The following is a 22,060-nucleotide window of genomic DNA, read 5'->3' as shown; positions in this document are numbered from 1 at the left end:
AGATGGGTGGGGGCTACTTGGGTACACTGCAGCATCCACCGAGAGGTTCTTGCTGCCAAGGGAATGTCTGACAGCTTGAAAGTGAAAACGGTGCCAAGGGAATGTCTGACAGCTTGAAAGTGAAAACGGTGAAAATGGTTAACTTTGCTACAGCAAGGCCCCTGATCTCTCATATTTTCTGCATTATGCAATGATATGGGCAGTGACCATGTAACGCGTTTACAGCATGCTGGTTATCAAGGGGCAAAGTATTGACGTTTTTTTTTAATTGAGAGACGAGCTAAAGTTCTCTTTACTGACCATAATTTTCACTTGTCTGCCGCTTGCATGATGACGAGTTCCTCACACGACTGGCCTATCTGGGTGATGTTTTTTTCTTCGCCTGAATGATCTGAATTTAGGATTACAGGGATTCTCCGCAACTATATTCAATGTGCGGGACAAAATTGAGGTTATGATTAAGATGGAGCTTTTCTCTGTCTGCATTAAGAAGGACAGACAGGTCTTTCCTTCATTGTATAATTTTGAGTGAAAATTAACTCAAACTTACGGATAATGTCAAATGTGATATAGTGAAGCACCTGAGTGAGCTGGGTTTGCAATTATGCAGGTACTTTCCTGAAACGGACGACACAAACAACTGGATTCGTTATCCCTTTCATACCCTGCCTCCAGTCCACTTAACGATATCTGAACAAGAGAGCCTTGTCGAATTTGCAAAAGCAGTTCTGTGAAAATTGAATTTAATCACAAGCCACTGCCAGATTTCTGAATTGGGCTGCGCTCAGAGTATCCTGCCTTGGCAAATCGAGCTGTTATGACACTGATGCCCTTTGCAACCACGTACCTATTTGAGAGTGGATTCTCGGCCCTCACTAGCATAAATTAAATACAGCCATAGACTGTGTGTAAAATGATTTAAGACACTCTCCAATACAACATTGCAGAGTTATGTGCATCCTTTCAAGCACACCCTCCTCGTTAAACCTGGTGGTCAGTTATGAACAAATAAGGTTTTAAATGTAAGATGGTTAAATAAAGAGCAAAATGATTTATTATTATTATGCCCTGGTTCTGTAAGAGCTCTTTGTGACTTCCCAGTTGTGACAAAAACTCACACTCATTCTTATGTTTAATAAATGTATCGTATAGTGGGTGTGTTTCGCAGGCTTAAAATGATGGCAAAAAAACAACATTTGAGAGTGCACTGACCCTGGTGCTAGAGGGGGTATGCAGCTGGAGGTTGAATAAAAAGTTTGGGAACCACTGGTGTAGCGAATCACTGCACCATTTAACAGCTCTGAAATACATTTTCCATAACCAAAAACATTGTATTTACCACTGGTGTACAAAACCAAAACGCAAAAACGAAACTTAACAGGATGCATCGAAATAGCACACATAGAACTAATCTACCACTTAGACTTGCTTCCAATGAGAAATCTATAACTAACATTTCTATGTGAATTTGGTTGGGGCGTCCAAAAAGTTACTTATTGCAGCTTTAAGTACATGGCAGCATACACATTGTTGGATTACATCATGAAGCAAACATTTTTTTTTTTTTTTATAACGGAGCATTTTGTAAATTCAACACACCCCCTCCAACTGGACATGGTTGGTCAAATCTTCTGTGCTGTACCAAACAGTACCTAACCTGTTAGTCCCAGTATAATGGATACCACGTTTTGGGGGTTAAATCACATAATTTGCTATTACAATCTCAGTTTGTGCTCGCTGTCTAGTGATCCGGCCTGCTATACATAGAGAAACCTCTAAAATCTCTTTAACTCAGAATCCTTGTGTAACCCAAGGTGTTGTGTGCCACCACGGCACAAATGGAAAGGGGGATAACTAGTAAATTACACAACTGAATGCATTTAACTAAAATGTGTGTGTGTGTGTGTGTGTGTGTGTGTGTGTGTGTGTGTGTGTGTGTGTGTGTGTGTGTGTGTGAGGGGCTGCCTTAATTGACATCGAACTCATCTGCGTACATGGCGCCGTTATTGTTGGGTGTTAGCTGCCTTGCTCAAGTGCAAAACGGCTGATTTAAATGACACAAACAGATACACTTATATTAGACCCCCCCCTTGTGGTGTCAACACAACATTCCTGTCTGTGGAAGAAAAGAAAACTCCGTTGAACCCTCCCTGATTTAAAAACACTTCCAGCTCAGAGCTCACCCACTGATTTGGCACCTAGGTACGCTTCTCCTTCCTGGCAGCGTTGATGGAGCAACTGCATGCTGTACTGTACACATGAACATGAAGGGCAGGAGCAGCAAATCCTCAATCTTGTTCGGCAAATTCAGATTATAGAGAATTAACTAAAAACACAGGCTCCCTACCCTAGGCCTAACAAGTTAGCAACCTGTATGAAGAGTTGTTCAAGCTAGCTAGTTAGCTGCAGTGGTGTTTATAACGTTTAAGGACTGGTGCAGTCCCACTCATGTATTTTTTTTCCTAATTTTTGGATACAGACATTGACTTCACATCGTTAGTTAGGCCTAACTAACGAATAGGCTATAATGTTGAAGACTGGTCAGCTGTCAAAGTAGCCAAGTCATCACAGTGTTACCGTTAGCTAGCAAGCTAATGCTAGCTAGCAAGGTTAGCTAGCAAGGTTAGCTTGGTGTGTTTGACTACCTAGCTAACGTTAACAACATGTTTATTAAATATGATATCAAATAACATGCAAAAATATTTAACCTCGGTAACGTTAGCTATGTATGGCTAGCAACAATTATTTGACGGCTTGCTAACTAGCAAACTGTCTGCTGTTGGAAAATGGCTGGCTAACGTTAGCCAGCGTCAACGACAAGGCCTTTACGAAGCGAAGGACAGCACAATAAAGTTGACCCAGCGAATTTACAAATCAAATCTTACCATGAGAGAAGTTCCCCTTCTCATTTTTACAATAACCACAGCGGTAGCCGTCATCTCCCCCGAAATATTCCACTATTGTGCAGGAGCTACCTGCTGCCATATTAATTTCCTTCTTCCTAGTGATGGATTATTCGCGAACGAACGGCTCTTTATGAATGGATCTTTTTGGTGAACGTTGGGAACCGAATCGTGAAAGAGCTGGCTCCCTGATTTGCATACTGCGTCTTTTTGAGCTCAAAGCTGTTTTTATGCAGATAAGTCGATAAATAAGTATATAAAGAGGGTGAACAATACATAGTGTTTAGAGCGCGTCAATCTGGTCCACTTTTTTTTGTAAAAAAAACACAATTTGCAGGCCATCATAATACATTTGTACCTAGCCAAATTATTAAACATCGATTTCACGTTTACATTCATTTTGGGCTTTACATTGAAGATCATAATTGTTTATGGTTATAGGTCGATCTTTGAGTATTTTCAACAAAGAGCCGTTTGGGAGCCAAATGGGCCGGCTCTTTTACGTGAACAGAGCCAAAGTAGCCGGATCCACAAAAATACTATATAAGGCCATCACTACTACTTATTCTATACATTTGTATTGGCAGATCGCAACCAACTGAAAGGTGCATACAATCCCACATTCTGTCCCTATACATCTATTTCTCTCATCTAGCCCTTTGTTTATGCCTACTGTTCTGGAGTGTAAATTCATTACACTTTGTGACACCAAAAGGGAAGAGAAGAAGATGGGGAAAAGGGAAGAAAAATTGCCCTATCAACTGACCCTACACCTATTAAAACCTCACCACTATTCCACTACCTGGTCCTATCTGCTCCTACACCAGACCTGCAGCCTGGGAAGACAGGACACTATCGTTCAACACACCTTGTAACACTTCTGCAGTAAAATCTAGTACATCCAAGTACATTTCTGTAGCTGCCACCACAACATACACCACCAGTCAAAAGTTTTAGTACACCCAAGTACATTTCTGTAGCTGCCACCACAACATACACCACCAGTCAAAAGTTTTAGAACACAGACTCATTCAAGAGTTTTTCTTTATTTTGACTAATTTCTACATTGTAGAATAATAGTGACGACATCAAAATTATGAAATAACACATGGAATCATGTAGTAACCAAAAAAGTGTTAAACAAATCAAAATATCTTTTATATTTGAGATTCTTCAAATAGCCACCCTTTGCCTTGATAACAGCTTTGCACACTCTTGGCATTCTCTCAACCAGCTTCACCTGGAATGCTTTTCCAACAGTCTTGAAGGAGTTCCCACATATGCTGAGCAATTGTTGGCTGCTTTTCCTTAACTCTGCGGTCCGACTCATCCCAAAACATCTCCATTTGGTTGAGGCCAGGTCATCTGATACAGCACTCCATCCATCTCCTTCTTGGTAAAATAGCTCTTACACAGCCTGGAGGTGTGTTGGATTATTGTCCTGTTGAAAAAACAATGATAGTCCCACTAAGCCCAAACCAGATGGGATGGCGTATCACTGCAGAATGCTGTGGTAGCCATGCTGGTTAAGTGTGCCTTGAATTCTAAATAAATCACAGACAGTGTCACCAGCAAAGCACCCAGACCATAACACCTCCTACTCCATGCTTTATGGTGGGTAATACACATGTGGCGATCATCAGTTCACCCACACGGTGTCTCACAAAGACATGGCGGTTGGAACCAAAAATCTCCTATTTGGACTCCAGACCAAAGGACACATTTCCACCGGTCTAATGTCCATTGCTCATGTTTCTTGGCCCAAGCAAATCTCTTATTATTATTGGTGTCCTTTAGTAGTGGTTTCTTTGCAGCAATTCGACCATGAAGGACTGATTCACACAGTCTCCTCTGAACAGTTAATGTTGAGATGTCTCTGTTACTTGAACTTTGTGAAGCATTTATTTGGGCTGCAATTTCTGAGGCTGGTAACTCTAATTAACTTATCCTCTGCAGCAGAGATAACTCTGGGTCCTCCATTCCTGTGGTGGTCTTCATGAGAGCCAGTTTCATCATAGCACTTGATGGTTTTTGCAACTGCACTTGAAAAAACATTCAAAGTTCTTGACATTTTCCGTATTGACTGACCATCATGTCTTAAAGTAATGATGGACTGTTTTTTCTCTTTACTTATTTGAGCTTTTCTTGCCATAATATGGACTTGGTCTTTTACCAAATAGGGCTAGCTTCTGTATCCCCCCTACCTTGTCACAACACAACTGATTGGCTCAAACGCATTAAGAAGGAAAGAAATTCCACAAATGTACTTTTAACAAGGCACACATGTTAAATGAAATGCATTCCAGGTGACTACCCCATGAAGCTGGTTGAGAGAATGCCAAGAGTGTGTAAAGCTGTCATCAAGGCAAAGGGTGGCTATTTGAAGAATCTCAAATATAAAATATATTTTAATTTGTTTAAAAGTTTTTTGGTTACTACATGATTCCATATGTGTTATTTCGTAGTTTTGATGTCTTCACTATTATTCTACAATGTAGAAAATTGTACAAATAAAGAAAAACCCTTGAATGAGTCGGTGTTCTAAAACTTTGGACCGGTAGTTTATATTTTCTGTGATTTACGTAAAATTTCTGCTGTACAGTTGATAAGCACGACTATGAACACTATGAAACCAACCTTACTGGAGAACGTTAATTCCTATCACTCTCTATTGGCCTCGGCCTGCACACATGGAGCCTCTTAGGATCTCTCGCCCTGGACCCATCTTCCTCTATTACTCAAATCAAATCAGAAAATAAAATAAAATTGTATTGGTCGCATGCGGGTGTAGCGAAATACTCTCTTCACTGCCTCCGCAAACGTCACCTTCTGTACTATTTTGATCCTGGCAACATCAACCTGCCTTTCTCTCACCAGACAGTTCTGATCTACAGCAGCATGGGTACCCCTACAGATAACACACATAACTTTTCCCACCGATACTACACATTCCTTTGTCTTATGCCCTCCTGCACACTTCTCACATCTAGGAATCTCCCACCTACACACTGCTGCAACATGATCAGAAGCTTGGCACTTAAAACACCGTAATGGGTTCGGGACAGAAGTTCTCAAGGCATAACTGACACATACTAACTTGACTTTGTCGAGTTATGTCTCTGCATCAATACTCAACAGGACATAATGTGGATATTTTTCACCACGCTCTCCACCGGGCCTGCTTCGCACCAAACGGATGGCGTCACTGACAGAATCTTCCTCTTCTTCCATGGTATTATGGCGGTCTGCAAACAATTGTTAGAGGTGCATGTGTAACCGATGTGAAATGGCTAGCTAGTTAGCGGTGGTGCGCGCTAATAGCGTTTCAATCGGTGACGTCACTCGCTCTGAGACCTTGAAGTAGTTGTTCCCCTTGCTCTGCAAGGGCCGTGGCTTTTGTGGCGCGATGGGTAACGATGCTTCGTGGGTGTCTGTTGTCGATGTGTGCAGAGTTCGGGGCGAGGAGAGGGACAGAAGCTAAACTGTTACACATGCCACCACCTACTGTGCGGGTGGTAAACTATATATATATATATATATATATATATATATATATATATATATATATATATATATATATATATATATATATATATATAAAAAAAAATTAAATCCATTATAGGAAAGTTAAATAAAAATGTACTTAAAAAATACATCCCACTACTTCAGTCACATTCCAACTTAAGTCACATCCCTACACAGGTTCAGGCGCCTGTGAGGGCTAAATATAATTTGACAGGATTTCTTGCAATGCCTCAGCTGTTAACTCACTGAGTCACAGAAAGCGTTCTGCTGCACTCCCAATAATTCAAATTATCAATGTATTCTCTGTTTGTGCTGTGCAGTTCATGACCATTGCAGTAAATGCTAGAAGGCCACCTTTTTAACATGCAATATACTTTATCATGTTGCCTCGGTTGCCGAGAAACATACACTGGTGTACCATTGCTTCTTCATCTCTGCTCGCTCACCACCTCCAGGTAGGAAACATGCTGGACAACCCTTACTCTTGTCATCTCTGTCTCCTTCACCCTAACAGGGCAATCCGGGAATTAGGGCACATGTTCGCCATCACAATTGCAACACCCAACCTCCACTGTCATTTGATACTCTTCCCATCTGCATACACTTGACACATGTTCAAATCTTCAGCATTTATGGCATTGAAAGGGTTTGTGCAAGAAGGCTCTTACAGGGTATTTCATATAGCCCAACTTTACATGAGAAGGGAGAGAGTCTTCATCAAAGAACAAAAGTACGAATGAAGTGACCAACCACTTCACCTACTTCCTCAGGTATTACATCTGCATGCACTTTATGCGCTACGCCAGAGAAAAACCCCTTGATAGGGGCTCTGCTTTGAAGATCCATACACAAAACATTCCACTCATATATCTTCTTGAGGCCCAATGCACGCTTCTTCTGCGGACACACAAAAAATGTAAATAAGCCCACTTCTTGTGACCCTCACTGACGCCACCTCACCTAACGGATCCATGACTTTTATTGAGACTTCAAAAAGGATCTCCCAGGGTCCAAAACCCTCACTCCAACTAAAAACTAGTCCACAGGTTTCCTATTTTCCACCACAACTTAATTTTTCACCACTGTAACCCACTCATTCTCACTCTCTGTGCTCTCATCTTCACCCTACTCACCAGCAGTTTCAAACAATACGTCCGTTTCCTCCGTCGCCATCTTCGACAATGAGTTATGAGCGAGCTAGCCTCTTTTTTAGTGGTTCAAGCTGCAAAGCTGGGTGAAACCACTATAATAAGAACAAGAGAAAGCCTCCAAGATGTCAGACCATTGTTTTTTTTGTTTTTTGCCCCTTTTCTCCCCAATTTTGTGGTATCCAATTGCTATTAATTACTATCTTGTCTCATCGCTACAACTCCCGTACGGGCTCGGGAGACACGAAGGTCGAAAGCCATGCGTCCTCCGAAGCACAACCCAACCAAGCCGCACTGCTTCTTAACACAGTGCGCCTCCAACCCGGAAGCCAGCCGCAACAATGTGTCGGAGGAAACACCGTGCACCTGGCCCCCTTGGCTAGCACGCACTGCGCCCAGCCCGCCACAGGAGTCGCTGGTGCGCGATGAGACAAGGATATCCCTACCGGCCAAACCCTCCCTAACCCGGACGACACTAGGCCAATTGTGCGTAGCCCCACGGACCTCCCGGTTGCGGCCGGTTGCGACAGAGCGCGAACCCAGAGTCTCTGGTGGCACAGCTAGCGCTGCGATGCAGTGCCCTAGACCACTGCGCCACCCGGGAGGCCTACACAGTTCCATTTCAGGAGCCCATTAGTACAAGCACATTAGCACTTGAGCCCAGCCGAGGCCAACGCGTGCAGGAGCGGGGACTTGGTCCAGAAGAACGGTTTCAACTGCGCCAACAGCTTTGCTTCGGTACTGCAGTTTAACTGATGCCTGGCCCAGAAACACAACTTCCATATACGGCCATATAGAGAAGTCAGAATATAACATTCCTAATAAGACCCTTTAGTCATCACCTCTGTGCACAAAACATCCATTGAATGATTCTAATAATTGTCAATGGGGCCCAATAATATTTACAACACTCACAGCCCCGAAGATCCAATGTCTGCCAAGTTTTTGGATGACGTGATGCTGTCGTCACTGCTAGTGCACATGATGTTGGTCCATATAAACCCGATGCAACCCGGAAATAGACGGTCCATGAATCGGCGTGTGCGAAAGAAGGTTACCTATGTAACCACGGTTATGTGAGCTATTGGATCACTCCAATATGGTATCCTTCCGCGTGGAAGGTTACATTCCGAGTAAGAATTTCAGATTAGTCTGGTGTACCGCTTAAATAGCTGCCCCCAAACTACTTCCATCTCGTGTCCTTTTCGAGGACCCGTAGATCACCAACAAAGAGGATTGGAGTGATCAAATAGCTCAAATAACCGTGGTTACATACGTAACCTTTGTTATGTAGCACTATATTGGATCACTCCAATATGGTATCACAATACCAGATTAATCGGTGAACTAGATAAGGGCCAGACAGAGAGCAATGTCCCATAGGACTGAGCTCAGGGCAGTCATAGTTGCTATGTTCCCCTGTCCCCACTCAGGGAAGTGGAGGCAACACCCAATGCAGTCATTCCGACCGCATTGGTGGGGGCAACAATGACTTAATAGTACCTAGAAAAAGGTGCTAGCTGAGGTGCAAATGTCATTGAGGGGAACTCCTCGGCGCAGTGCCCACGATGTAGGTACTACTCTAGTAGAATGCGCCACTACAGCAGACGGCAGAGGCCGGCTGGCCAGCTAATTTGCAGTTGTAATAGTGTCCACAATCCAATGTGAGAGTCTTTGGAGAGAGAATACCAATAGTGTGCAAAACTGTCATCAAGGCAAAGGGTGGCTACATGGAAAGAACCTCAAATATATTTAGATTTGTTTAACACTTTTTGGATTATTACATGATTCCATATGTGTTATTTCACAGTTTTGATGTAAAAAATAGTCAAAATAAAGAAAAACCCTTGAATGAGTAGGTATGTCCAAACTTTCTGACAGTACTGTATATATATACACACATATGTATGCAGAGTTGAAGTCGGAAGTTTACATAGGTTTACATACACTTAGGTTGGAGTCCACAAATTTCTCGTTAACAAATTATTCTTCTGGCAAGTCGGTTAGGACATCTACTTTGTGCATGACACAAGTACTTTTTCCAACAATTGTTTACAGACAGATTATTTCACTGTATCACAACTCCAGTGGGTCAGAAGTTTACATACACTAAGTTGACTGTGCCTTTAAACAGCTTGGAAAATTCCAGAAAAGGATGTCATGGCTTTAGAAGCTTCTGATAGGCAATTTTATTTATTTATTTATTTATTTAACCTTTATTTAACCAGGTAGGCAAATTGAGAACACGTTCTCATTTACAATTGCGACCTGGCCAAGATAAAGCAAAGCAGTTCGACACATACAACAACACATAGTTACACATGGAGTAAAACAAACATATAGTCAATGATACAGTGAAAAAAAATAAGTCTATATACAATGTGAGCAAGTGAGGTGAGATAAGGGAGGTGAAGGCAAACAAATATATGTATAAATAAATAAAAATATAAAAAGGCCATGGTGGCGAAGTAAATACAACACAGCAAGTAAAATAAAAATTAAAAACACTGGAATGGTTGGTTTGCAGTGGAAGAAAGCGCAAAGTAGAGACAGAAATAATAATTGACATAATATAAGTCAATTGGAGGTGTACCTGTGGATGTATTTCAAGGTCTACCTTCAAACGCAGTGCCTCTTTGCTTGACATCATGGGAAAAGGAAAATAAATCAGCCAAGACCTCAGAAAAAAATTGTAGACATCCACAAGTCTGGTTCATCCTTTGGAGCAATTTCCAAATGTCTGAAGGTACCACGTTCATCTGTACACACAATAATACACAAGTATAAACACCATGGAACCACGCAGCCGTTATACCGCTCAGGAAGGAGACGCGTTCTGTCTCCTAGAGCTGAACGTACTTTGGTGCAAAAAGTGCAAATCAATCCCAGAACAACAGCAAAGGACCTTGTGAAGATGCTGGAGGAAACAGGTACAAAAGTATCTATATCTAATCGAGTCCTATATCAACATAACCTGAAAGGCCGCTCAGCAAGGAAGAAGCCACTGCCCCAAAACCGCCATAAAAAAAGCCAGACTACGGTTTGCAACTGCACATGGGTACAAAGATCGTACTTTTTGGAGAAATGTCCTCTGGTCTGATTAAACAAAAATAGAACTGTTTGGCCATAATGACCATTGTTATGTTTGGAGGAAAAAGGGGGATTTACAAGCCGAAGAACACCATCCAAACCGTGAAGGGACTGGTGCACTTTACAAAATAGATGGCATCATGAGGCAGGAAAATGATGTGGATATATTGAAGCAACATCTCAAGACATCAGTAAGGAAGTTAAAGCTTGGTTGCAAATGGGTCTTCCAAATGGACAATGACCCCAAGCATACTTCCAAAGTTGTTGCAAAATGGCTTAAGGACAAGTCAAGGTGTTGGAGTGGCTATCACAAAGCCCTGACCTCAATCTTATGGAACATGTGTGGCCAGAACTGAAAAAGCGTGTGCGAACAAGGAGGCTTACAAACCTCATTCAGTTACACCAGCTCTGTCAGGATGAATGGGACAAAATTCACCCAAATTATTGTGGGAAGCTTGTGGAAGGTTAACTGAAACGTTTGACCCAAGTTAAACAATTGAAAGGCAATGCTACCAAATACTAACTGAGTGTATGTAAACTTCTGACCGACTGGGAATGTGATGAAATAAATAAAAGCTGAAATAAATCATTCTCTCTACTATTATTCTGACATTTCACATTTAAAAATAAAGTGGTGATCCTCACTGACCTAAAACAGGGAATTTTTACAAGGATTAAATGTCAGGAATTGTGAAAAACTGAATTTAAATGTATTTGGCTGTCCCGATCGTCTTTAAGTGAAAGAGAGGACCAAGGCGCAGCGTGATATAAATACATCTTCTATTTATTTGAAGATGAAACGAACACGACACTAATACAAACTAGACAAAACAACAAACGACCCTGAAGCTAACAAACGAAAGTGCAGACACAAGCTACTAACGTCAAACATAAACAATTACCCACAACCTACCTAATGCCTATGGCTGCCTAAATATGACTCTCAATCAGAGACAACGATAGACAGCTGTCTCTAATTGAGAACCAATCCAGGCAACCATAGACTTACATAAACACCTACACTGAACACAACCCCATGAACTGTACCAAAAAACCCTAGACAATGCACACACCCTAGACTAGACAAAAACCACAAACATCCCTCATGTCACACCCTGAACTAACTAAAATAATAAAGAAAACAAAGATAGCTAAGGCCAGGGCGTGACAGTACCCCCCCCCCCCCCCCCCCCAAAGGTGCGGACTCCGGCCGCAAAACCTGACACAGAAGGGGAGGGTCCGGGTGGGCCTTCCTACGGCGGCGGCTCGGGTGCGGGACGTGGACCCCACTCCACCATAGTCAATACCCGCTTTGGTGGCGTCTCTGGAACGGCGACCCTTGCAGCGAGTCCCGGACTGAATACCATCCCAGAGGGCACCACTGGACAGAGGGGCAGCTCCGGACTGAGGGGCAGCTCCGGACTGAGGGGCAGCTCCGGACTGAGGGGCAGCTCCGGACTGAGGGGCAGCTCCGGACTGAGGGGCAGCTCCGGACTGAGGGGCAGCTCCGGACTGAGGGGCAGCTCCGGACTGAGGGGCAGCTCCGGACTGAGGGGCAGCTCATGACTGGAGGGCAGCTCATGACTGGAGGGTAGCTCATGACTGGCGGGCGGCTCTGGCGGCTCCTGACTGGCGGGCGGCTCTGGTGGCTCCTGACTGGCGGGCGGCTCTGGCTGATAACTAAGGCCAGGGCGTGACATTGGCTAAGGTGTATGTAAACTTCCGACTTCAACTGTATATAAATATGCATTATTTTATGAAAACCTTTTGTGCTATTAGTTTATCAACTCACGTTCACAATAACATTATATATAGCCACTGATATTGTGAGTGATGTCAAACCAATATTAGGAATGATATCTGATATTCGGTTTTCTGTGACTACAGGGGGACCATTCTCTCTAACAGGATCTAGCATCTAGGATCTAGAGATCTAGCAGGATCTCTTTAAACACTATTTTCAATACGACTACAGCATAAGGTCATTTATTTATGTCCTGCCATTCAAAACAATCAACTTATTGCTTAGCCTAATCAGAGTAAGAATTATTCAAATAATATTTATTTACGTAAAAATGAATCTTAAAAGTCAACTATTGTAAGAAATTATTCAATACAAAAAATAAAAACATCTCTAAACATCCAGCATCCTCACATAAAACATATAGCCCTAGTCTATTATGTGCTTCTCTATATATACTGTATGAACTCTTTAAGGCTATGGTGGATGGCATGTAAAAAAAAAAATGCAATTGCCTAAAGGGGTGAAATGAACTCTGTCACAAAGAAATAGGCGGGGCTATTATGTTTTACGTGAGGATGGTTTACCCAGTGCCTTCCCAAACCCTGAGCAAATGTGATAACACATTGTTTGCAAATGTCCTTGCTTTGTCTATTTTGGATGGCCTGCCAGCCCATCCACCGGCACCCTGGGGTGATGCAGGAGAATAAGACATGAGATAGATAGATTTACAAACTAAATTGAGACAGCTGTTTGTCGCAACACTGTCTTGCTGTTTTTCTCATAATATATAAAAAATAAAGTTATCAAGGTTAAGACATTATTTGCGTTAATATGTTAATACTTACTCTTTCTTCTAAACTGCTGTCCCTCTTCCACACTGTCAATCTCTGGAATCAATCATTCCCAACACAGGACCTTGGGGAAGGATGAAAAGATGAAAGTGAGTAGACCTTTCCAAGAAGGAATCTCCACCATATTCTTTACACTACTCTTTAATCTTTACAATACATGTGGTAAGTGTACATTTCTCTTTACATAAGTGAGGGAAGTGTGCAATGCAAATAGCTTATATAGTTATGGTCATGACTATATAGGCTGAATCTTTAGGAGCTGTTGGTCTTACATAATAGTTTGTGCCTGTTACATTTGAAAAGAACTAGAGTCGATTGACATACTGGTGAGTCAATCTAAATTAAATAACAACGCATTGGATGCGTCTCAATCCACCGCATCCGCCAGTGTCGCACTTCCGCATCTGTGGTAATGGTTGCAGAGCTAGAGCGGTGTTTGTCAGACCATGAGACATCCCGAAAATTGGGCTTCTCATGAAAATGCCTGTAGCCTCCAAACAGTTTGATCTAACATCTCGGTGGAAAGGGGAGATTCTCAAGAACATGATGGTGTTCTCCATTTTGCTCCACGACCCCCCACAAGTGTCAGGGGACTCGTCTGAAGTCAGGGCCGTCTGTTTGTAGCGTTCAAACCGTTTGGGCTACAAACAAAATGTGACCCCACTGCGGAAAGGGGAGATTCTCAAGAACACGATGGTCGACAACCAGACGTGTCACAGGACTCATCTGAAGGTTACCGGTACCTGTTAAAAAAATGAATGGAAGTATGAAGGTAGCTTTGAGCCTATCCCAACAAACGGGTTAAATATGTGTAAAATATTTATAGATATTTCCTGAGCTTTCTTGAATCTCTCAGCCTTGTTTCTTATGATACATTTTTGGACTGTCTTTTTTGCCATTATGAATGTGTTCTTCATATAACACATTCATATAGTAGTAAATGCCAAATTCAATATTTTATCATTAAAAACAAATATATATTTTGTTTTGATACCTAAATGGGTCCTAAAATTCTAAATCAAATAGCTAAATGATCCATAGTATGACCATCTTAAAACAATTCCATATTTCAGCTTAGCACCCCCCCCCCCCTCATCCAACCGCTTAGACTTACAGGGGTTAAATGTTATATTCGTTTTATGGTCTTTTTGGTGTGCATTCCATTACAGGAAGACCACACAATAGATTATGCTACACTGCTATGTCTCCAAAATGTGCACATGTAGAGCTACAAATCGTTGTTGACGCCCGCCAACGAGAGCTCCATGATGGGCTCCCTGTCCGAAAGCGTATGGCTATGTGTCTTACCTGAGAGAGAAGGGCGGTGCACCACTCACCTCCAGCCAGCTGAGGGCACTGTACATCGGAGCTCTGTTAACCATCAGGAGTCTCCAGGCCCTTTATGAGTGTCTCGTCAAGCCCCAGCCGCACCTGGTCAAGCTCAACCCCCTAAAGCCCAAGCTTTAACCACAAGGTGCTGGCGTTGCTGAGAAATACAAAGCAATAATATCATAACAACCTGCAAAGCTTGTATGAAATACACAGAAAATGTTCAAATGCAATAGCTAAAGGATGTATGCATTAAAACGTCCGTTCGGCTGGCTGGGACATGGGTCAAATGAAGCGCAGATTGAGCAATGTCTGTTGTCCCCTCCAGAGATTGGACAGTTTGATGAACTGAGCTGGTGATCCTTCTTCTCTGCGCCTGGGGTGTCCATCAACAGGGCACAGATATCATCAGCCTGAGGAAGGAGGAGAATATCGAGGGAGAGATACTGGGTGATAAGGGGTTTCCCTAGCCATGTGTGTCAAAATGTATTGGATGGGAATTATTGTGACCAGACTATGTCATTGTAAGTCAAACACTTGTGCAATTAGAGAGATACAGCATAACACATGTATACATTCACTATGTTTATCTTCTGAGCTGCCTTGTGGAGATGGTTGAAGGCTCACTTGTCTGTGGCGTTCACACGGCATTGAACTTTATCAGGAGGGCTGTAGAGGAGAGACAGAGAGAAGTGACAGAGGACAGAAGAGACAGGAGAGGAGTGACAGAGAGGAGAGGAGCGAGAGAGACCGAGAACATTATTTAAAATCCTAATGAGAAGACTGATGACATCCACGCTATTACATATGTAGGCTTTCCACCAGGCCTCTTTCATCACACTGTGGGTGATGTTATTTTATGTGATGTAAGGTTTTCTGTAAGGCTTTGTAAATTAAACAATGCATACAATGCCTTCTAAAGCCTAATGACATCCAAGCTGTTACATAGGCCACACAATGTGTTTTGTAAGCATTGTCTATGTCTATGTAAAAATCTTTTGGCAATCCATACAGCATGTAAAATGTCTTCAAAAGCCTAATGTAATCTTTTTCATCTTCATCCCGTATGAGGCTGCGTTGTGCATTGAGATGAGGCCTCTTTTGAGGCCTCCTTTGACCTGAGCGTTGTCGTCAGCCCCGTGGTCCTGGATGTTCATGTCTCCCTCCTTCACCATGTTCAAAGACATGTTACCATCACTGTTCTTCTTGGTGGGGATACACACAGACAGATAGTCATTAAAATGTATGTGTCACGGCTGTTGAATGAAGTAGACCAAGGTGCAGCGCGGTGAGCGTACATATTCCTTTATTTAAGTGAATACGCCGACAAAACAATAAACACTACAAAAAACAAACCGTGAAGCTAAAGGCTATGTGCCATAAACACAGTCAACTTCCCACAAAGACAGGTGGGAAAAAGGGCTACCTAAGTATGGTTCTCAATCAGAGACAACAATAGACAGCTCTCCCTGATTGAGAACCCTACCAGGCCAAAACATAGAAATTCAAATAATAGAACATAGAATACCCACCCCAAATCACACCCTGACCAAATCAAATAGAGACATAAAAAGGATCTCTAAGGTCAGGGCGTGACAGTACCCCTCCCCCCAAAGGTGCAGACTCCGGCCGCAAAACCTTAACCTATAGAGGAGGGTCTGGGTGGGCATCTATCCGCGGTGGCGGCTCAGGTGCGGGACGCAGACCCCGCTCCACCACTGGCTCACGCCACTTTGGTGGCACCTCTGGTGCGGGGACCTTCGTCGCCGACCCTGGACTGGGGACCCTCGTTGCGGACCCCGGACTGAGGACCCTCGTAGCAGACCCCGGACTGGGTACCCTCATAGCGGCCCCAGACTGGGGACCCTCGTTGCGGGCCCCGGACTGGGCGCTATCGTTGTGGGCCCCGGACTTCCACTTTTGGACTTTAACAAGAGTCGTCACTAGTTACGACAGCCACAAAGTCATAATTACGGCTGTGTGTATTCAGGTGATACCCCAATACACACTGGAAAGGAGAGAGGTTAGTGGAGGAGTAGCGGAGCAAGTTCTAGGCCATCTCTGCCCAGGGCACGAACGCTGCCCACTCCCCCGGCAGGTCCTGGCAATAAGACCTCAGAAACCCCGCCTATTTCTACCATTTAGTTTCAGGCGTTTCCTTTGCACCTGCTACGTTAGGTTATGAGGGAGCAGTGAGTGAACACCATAGAAGAAGACCAAAATATGAATACAAAGATGGAAAAGGCCTATGGCTCCCCCTGTCTCCTAAAGTGGGAATGCACCACATCTGTCCTCTTTTTGACGCATGCTAAGACTACAATAAACATATTACAATATGGAGAAATTATCGTACTCTGTCTCTACTTTTGTTAGATGTTCTAAGTCAAGAGAAGTTCAAGTTCAAGTCTTCCATTTGCCACACAGAGGAAGAATGTACAGTGGTTTGTTGGATATGTACAGGCACATAGAAATATGTAAATACACTACAGCCTATATGAGAATATATAGATGAACAAAGATTATTATACACCAAAGTCATCATTCAGAATGATTTAAATATGGCTGTTAGAGTAGGGCAGGTAGGGGGCAGATGTTTGTGAGAGTGAATGAAGTCCAGTTTTGCAACTAACCTTTTTCAAACCTGTTCCCGAGTCATGTTTTTCTCAGGACCAAACCAGTGTGCAACTCTATTGTCTGGGCCTAGAAAAGAGTCTGACTGGATTTGTATGACAATGGAAATCAATCTAAAGGGAGCATGAGCATGAGGTTGACATGTGCTTAGTGTCATGAGGGCAGATATATAGAACAGTTTGTGCTGACATGATAACTCACCTGATTTTACTAACAATGCTCTGTCCTTTTTTTCGGACACATAAAAGGCTCTGGGACGAGGACAGGCCTGTCCTGTTGATCTACACAGTCATGATGGGTAAGGTAAGCAGAACATATCATTGACCTAAAAAAAAAACATTATAGGCCTGTCAAGTCTATCGCAATTCAAGTTCAGGTTTTTGTGTGAAATCATAAGTGTTGTACGATCCCAGAAAAATTGTTGCCTGGTTCCAGATATGATTGTGCTGAATACCCAACTCCTGTAGCAGTTGTTTGGCATGGCATTGACAATGACCATGACAATAGGTGGTAGCGAGTCAGCACATACAGATCTGGGACCAGGCTAGGAAAATAGTACTTGAGGGGTTCTCCTATCCTTTGTGCCACTCTCAAAAATACTTGCAATGTCAATTTCATGTGTACATCCACATAAAGAGGTGTTTTTCACCCAGAAAGAAGGTTCTAAGCTAGTTTGATGTAGAGATGTGTTTGTGCTTGTATTCCCATTACTTTAGAGGCTTTCATTCAAATCTAGAGATGTGCTTCTGCCTGTATTCCCATTAACTTTAGAGGCTCTCTGTTCAGATCATCTTCTACGAGGGCAGGAACTTTGAGGGACGCCACTATGAGTGCAGTGGGGACTGCGCTGACATGCACTCCCACTTCTCCCGGTGTAACTCCATCCGGGTGGACAGTGGGTGCTGGGTGGCCTATGAGAAGTCTAACTATTCTGGGTACCAGTATATGCTGACAAGGGGGAAGTACCCCGACCACCACCGCTGGTCCGGCTTCAACGACTGCATCCGCTCCTGTCGCGTCATCCCTGCTGTGAGAACAACTTCACCTTGACTGACATGACACGACATAGCACAAGCAAATGCTCTTGCATCTGTTATACCTTCATAAACAGTTATGACAGCTGACACAAGTTAGACATGGGTGCATAGGCAATTGACTTGACAAAAAACGTGTATTTGTGAGAGGTGTTGACATGTTGAATGCACCGAGCTGTCTGTTTTGAACTCGAACACCCGTGCGTACCCCACAAGACATGCCACCAGAGGTCTCTTCACAGTCCCCAAGTCCAGAACAGACTATGGGAGGCGCACAGTACTACATAGAGCCATGACTACATGAAGATTTAAAAAACAGATAAAAATACACCTTATGGAACAGCGGGGACTGTGAAGCAACACAAAAAAATAGACACATGCATACAAACATACGATAACATATGTACTATACACACATGTACACATGGATTCTGTGTTATACATATGTGGTAGTAGAGTAAAGGCCTGAGGGCACACAATTAATATATTGGGAAATCTTTTATGAATGTATTGTAATGTTTTCCAAATTGCCTTAATTTTGCTGGACACCAGGAAGAGTAGCTGCTGCCTTGGCATGGGGATGGGAATCCATAATAAATATAAATACAAACTATTATTTAGGAATGTTTGTACGAGGTATGCCTTGCCAATTGAAATTGACCAAAACAACGATTTTGTTTGAATCAATACAGGCTTAAATGTAACTGTCAGATTGTTGTCAGATTCAGATTCAAGATTCCTATAAATGTACATCAGCTGTCATGACTGATTAGAACACCTTACATAATTGTTATGACAATATTGTGTGTACCTAGGGAGCCTTCATACTGAGTGTTCAGACCTAAAAGTCTGATATTGAAAACCATTATTTCAGTTCGGTAAAGTGAATCCATTTTCTCCTCGCACAGTATAACGGAAACTACAGGATGAAGATCTTTGAGAGATCAGACTTCGGGGGCAAGATGATGGAGCTGAGCGACGACTGTCCCAACCTGCAGGACCGCTTCCACCTGAGAGACATCTCATCCTGCAATGTCATGGAGGGCTACTGGATCCTCCACGAGCACCCCAACTACAGGGGTCGTCAGTACTTCCTACGCCCTGGCGAGTACAACAAGCACAGCGACTGGGGCAGCATGAGCTCCACCAGTGGCTCAGTGCGTCGCGTCATAGAGCTGAAGCAAACCAACCAATAAAGCAGAGTCTCTAGATCTCTCTCCAGCCAGGCTAGATCTCTCTAAAAGCCTGTATAATTCTGTACAGGGGTTGACTAAATGAGCCAATCTCAACATATGGTTGGTGTCAGGGAATAGGGAGATTGTCCTTTAAGAATTAGTATCACTGGATGATAATATGACTGGGCAGAAGTAAGAAAGCAGTGTCTTGGAATCCTGGTGTAGTTGTACAAAGAGCATTTAGAAGGCTTTCAACAAAACATCAAATGATGGAATTTCTTGTGGAAGAATGGTGTCACATCCCTCAAACAGAGTTCCAGACACTTGTAGAATCTATGCCAATGCGCATTGACGCCGTTCCGGCTCGTGGTGGCCCAATGCCCTATTAAGATAATTAATGTTGGTGTTTACTTTATTTTGTGAGTTACCTGTAGCTCTACTGTATAGTTAAAGGTACATTACATTTAAAATCAAAGAGGGATGTGCACATATCTCAACATTAGAATACTTTCTCTTGTTGTCTTCAACATAAGGTCTGAAAACATCTGACAAACTTACATTTTGAAGTGAAATATCCCATTGAATTGGCCAGTGAGATGCTTTACCAATTGAAATAAATAAGACATACAGTAAGCTGTTTCCCACAATTGTCACGCCTGCTCCCGCTCCCCCTCCCTGGCACTCGAGGACGCCAGGCTGCCCATCATTACACACACCTGTCACCATCATTACGCACATCAGAGCAATATTGGACTCCCCTGGACTCCTTCACTTGGTTGATTGCCCCCTCTATATCTGTCTGTTCCTCAGTTTTCCCCGTGTCAGCATTAATATCGTTATGTTTTTCATGTCCAGACACTGTCCTGTCCTGTTTCATGTCTGTTTATTAATTAAATGTTCACTCTGTGTACTTGCTTCTCGTTTCCAAGTGTCTATCTTTACAACAATTGACTGCAGAGAGAGAACATTTATCAGACTACCCTTCACTTTGAGGACTGGGTGTATGAATGAGTACATGATCTAATGTCAACAAAAGCTACAATCTGGGATTCGTTTTTCAGATAGATGGAAACTCCAAATGCAAGGACTGACAGTTCATGACATCCACAAGATAGTTTTACACATATGGTGAAGCTATACATTGTTTGTTAATGTTGTTGTTGTTTGTAAACAATGGAGTAATAATGTCGATAGCCTTTTTGATGCAGGCCTCAGAGTCGATGCAGACATGGCAGATGCCCTCACTGTGTCCCGGCCCAGGGATGCCCTTGGCAGTTCTCTGAATGTCTCTGACCAGCTGGGACGACCCTCAAGGGATGATCAGGTCTATCATCTTATCTAGTCTACATAGGTCCTCCACATTTTTTTTATTTTTTTTTATTTCACCTTTATTTAACCAGGTAGGCTAGTTGAGAACAAGTTCTCATTTGCAACTGCGACCTGGCCAAGATAAAGCATAGCAGTGTGAACAGACAACAACACAGAGTTACACATGGAGTAAACAATAAACAAGTCAATAACATGGTAGAAAAAAAGAGAATCTATATACAATGTGTGCAAAAGGCATGAGGTAGGCAATAAATCGAATAATTACAATTTAGCAGATTAACACTGGAGTGATAAATCATCAGATGATCATGTGCAAGAAGAGATACTGGTGTGCAAAAGAGCAGAAAAGTAAATAAATAAAAGCAGTATGGGGGGTGAGGTAGGTAAATTGGGTGGGTAGTTTACAGATGGACTATGTACAGCTGCAGCGATCGGTTAGCTGCTCGGATAGCAGATTTTTAAAGTTGTTGAGGGAGATAAAAGTCTCCAACTTCAGGGATTTTTGCAATTCGTTCCAGTCGCAGGCAGCAGAGAACTGGAAGGAAAGGCGTCCAAATGAGGTTTTGGCTTTAGGGATGATCAGTGAGATACACCTGCTGGAGCGCATGCTACGGGTGGGTGTAGCCATCGTGACCAGTGAACTGAGATAAGGCGGCACTTTACCTAGCATAGCCTTGTAGATGACCTGGAGCCAGTGGGTCTGACGACAAACATGTAGCGAGGGCCAGCCGACTAGGGCATACAGGTCGCAGTGGTGGGTCGTATATGGTGCTTTAGTAACAAAACGGATGGCACTGTGATAAACTGCATCCAGTTTGCTGAGTAGAGTATTGGAAGCTATTTTGTAGATGACATCGCCGAAGTCGAGGATCGGTAGGATAGTCAGTTTTACTAGGGTAAGTTTGGCGGCGTGAGTGAAGGAGGCTTTGTTGCGGAATAGAAAGCCGACTCTAGATTTTATTTTGGATTGGAGATGTTTGATATGAGTCTGGAAGGAGAGTTTGCAGTCTAGCCAGACACCTAGGTACTTATAGATGTCCACATATTCTAGGTCGGAACCGTCCAGGGTGGTGATGCTAGTCGGGCGTGCGGGTGCAGGCAGCAAACGGTTGAAAAGCATGCATTTGGTTTTACTAGCGTTTAAGAGCAGTTGGAGGCCACGGAAGGAGTGTTGTATGGCATTGAAGCTCGTTTGGAGGTTAGATAGCACAGTGTCCAAGGAAGGGCCGGAAGTATACAGAATGGTGTCGTCTGCGTAGAGGTGGATCAGGGAATCGCCCGCAGCAAGAGCAACATCATTG

General features: G+C 43.1%; 2 protein-coding genes across 4 annotated transcripts in view; one reads left to right on the top strand and one right to left on the bottom strand.

The window, feature by feature from the left end:
* The window catches only part of LOC129835960 (arginyl-tRNA--protein transferase 1), a 174,575-nt gene extending 171,501 nt beyond the window's left edge, over positions 1 to 3,074 (bottom strand). For 2 of the 3 annotated variants that reach the window (XM_055901654.1, XM_055901656.1), the window contains exon 1: positions 2,886 to 3,073. In XM_055901654.1, coding sequence (XP_055757629.1) covers positions 2,886 to 2,985 — 100 coding nt within the window. In that variant the 5' untranslated portion in view covers positions 2,986 to 3,073. Of the gene's footprint in view, positions 1 to 2,885 lie in introns of all 3 variants that reach the window. The other variant, XM_055901655.1, reaches the window with a different exon arrangement.
* A 14,351-nt stretch (positions 3,075 to 17,425) lies between these two features.
* Positions 17,426 to 20,324, top strand: LOC129835948 (gamma-crystallin S-1-like). Its single transcript, XM_055901642.1, has 3 exons — positions 17,426 to 17,524; positions 18,008 to 18,250; positions 19,164 to 20,324. The coding sequence occupies exons 1-3, from the start codon at positions 17,438 to 17,440 to the stop codon at positions 19,449 to 19,451; spliced, it is 618 nt and encodes a 205-aa protein (XP_055757617.1). The 5' UTR covers positions 17,426 to 17,437; the 3' UTR covers positions 19,452 to 20,324.
* Positions 20,325 to 22,060: the final 1,736 nt, after the last annotated feature.

This window comes from Salvelinus fontinalis, chromosome 37 (assembly GCF_029448725.1).
Source record: "Salvelinus fontinalis isolate EN_2023a chromosome 37, ASM2944872v1, whole genome shotgun sequence".
Classification (NCBI taxonomy): domain Eukaryota; kingdom Metazoa; phylum Chordata; class Actinopteri; order Salmoniformes; family Salmonidae; genus Salvelinus; species Salvelinus fontinalis.
This window is presented reverse-complemented; position numbering and strand designations above follow the sequence as displayed.

What these genes read in the sequence shown, in the direction of transcription:
- LOC129835948 (XM_055901642.1), top strand. Translation starts at nt 17,438, where the DNA reads ATGCTCTGTCCTTTTTTTCGGACACATAAAAGGCTCTGGGACGAGGAC. An exon ending in ACACAGTCATGATGGGTAAG is followed by an intron (nt 17,525 to 18,007) that starts GTAAGCAGAACA and finishes CTCTCTGTTCAG; the next exon opens with ATCATCTTCTACGAGGGCAG. An exon ending in CCTGTCGCGTCATCCCTGCT is followed by an intron (nt 18,251 to 19,163) that starts GTGAGAACAACT and finishes CTCCTCGCACAG; the next exon opens with TATAACGGAAACTACAGGAT.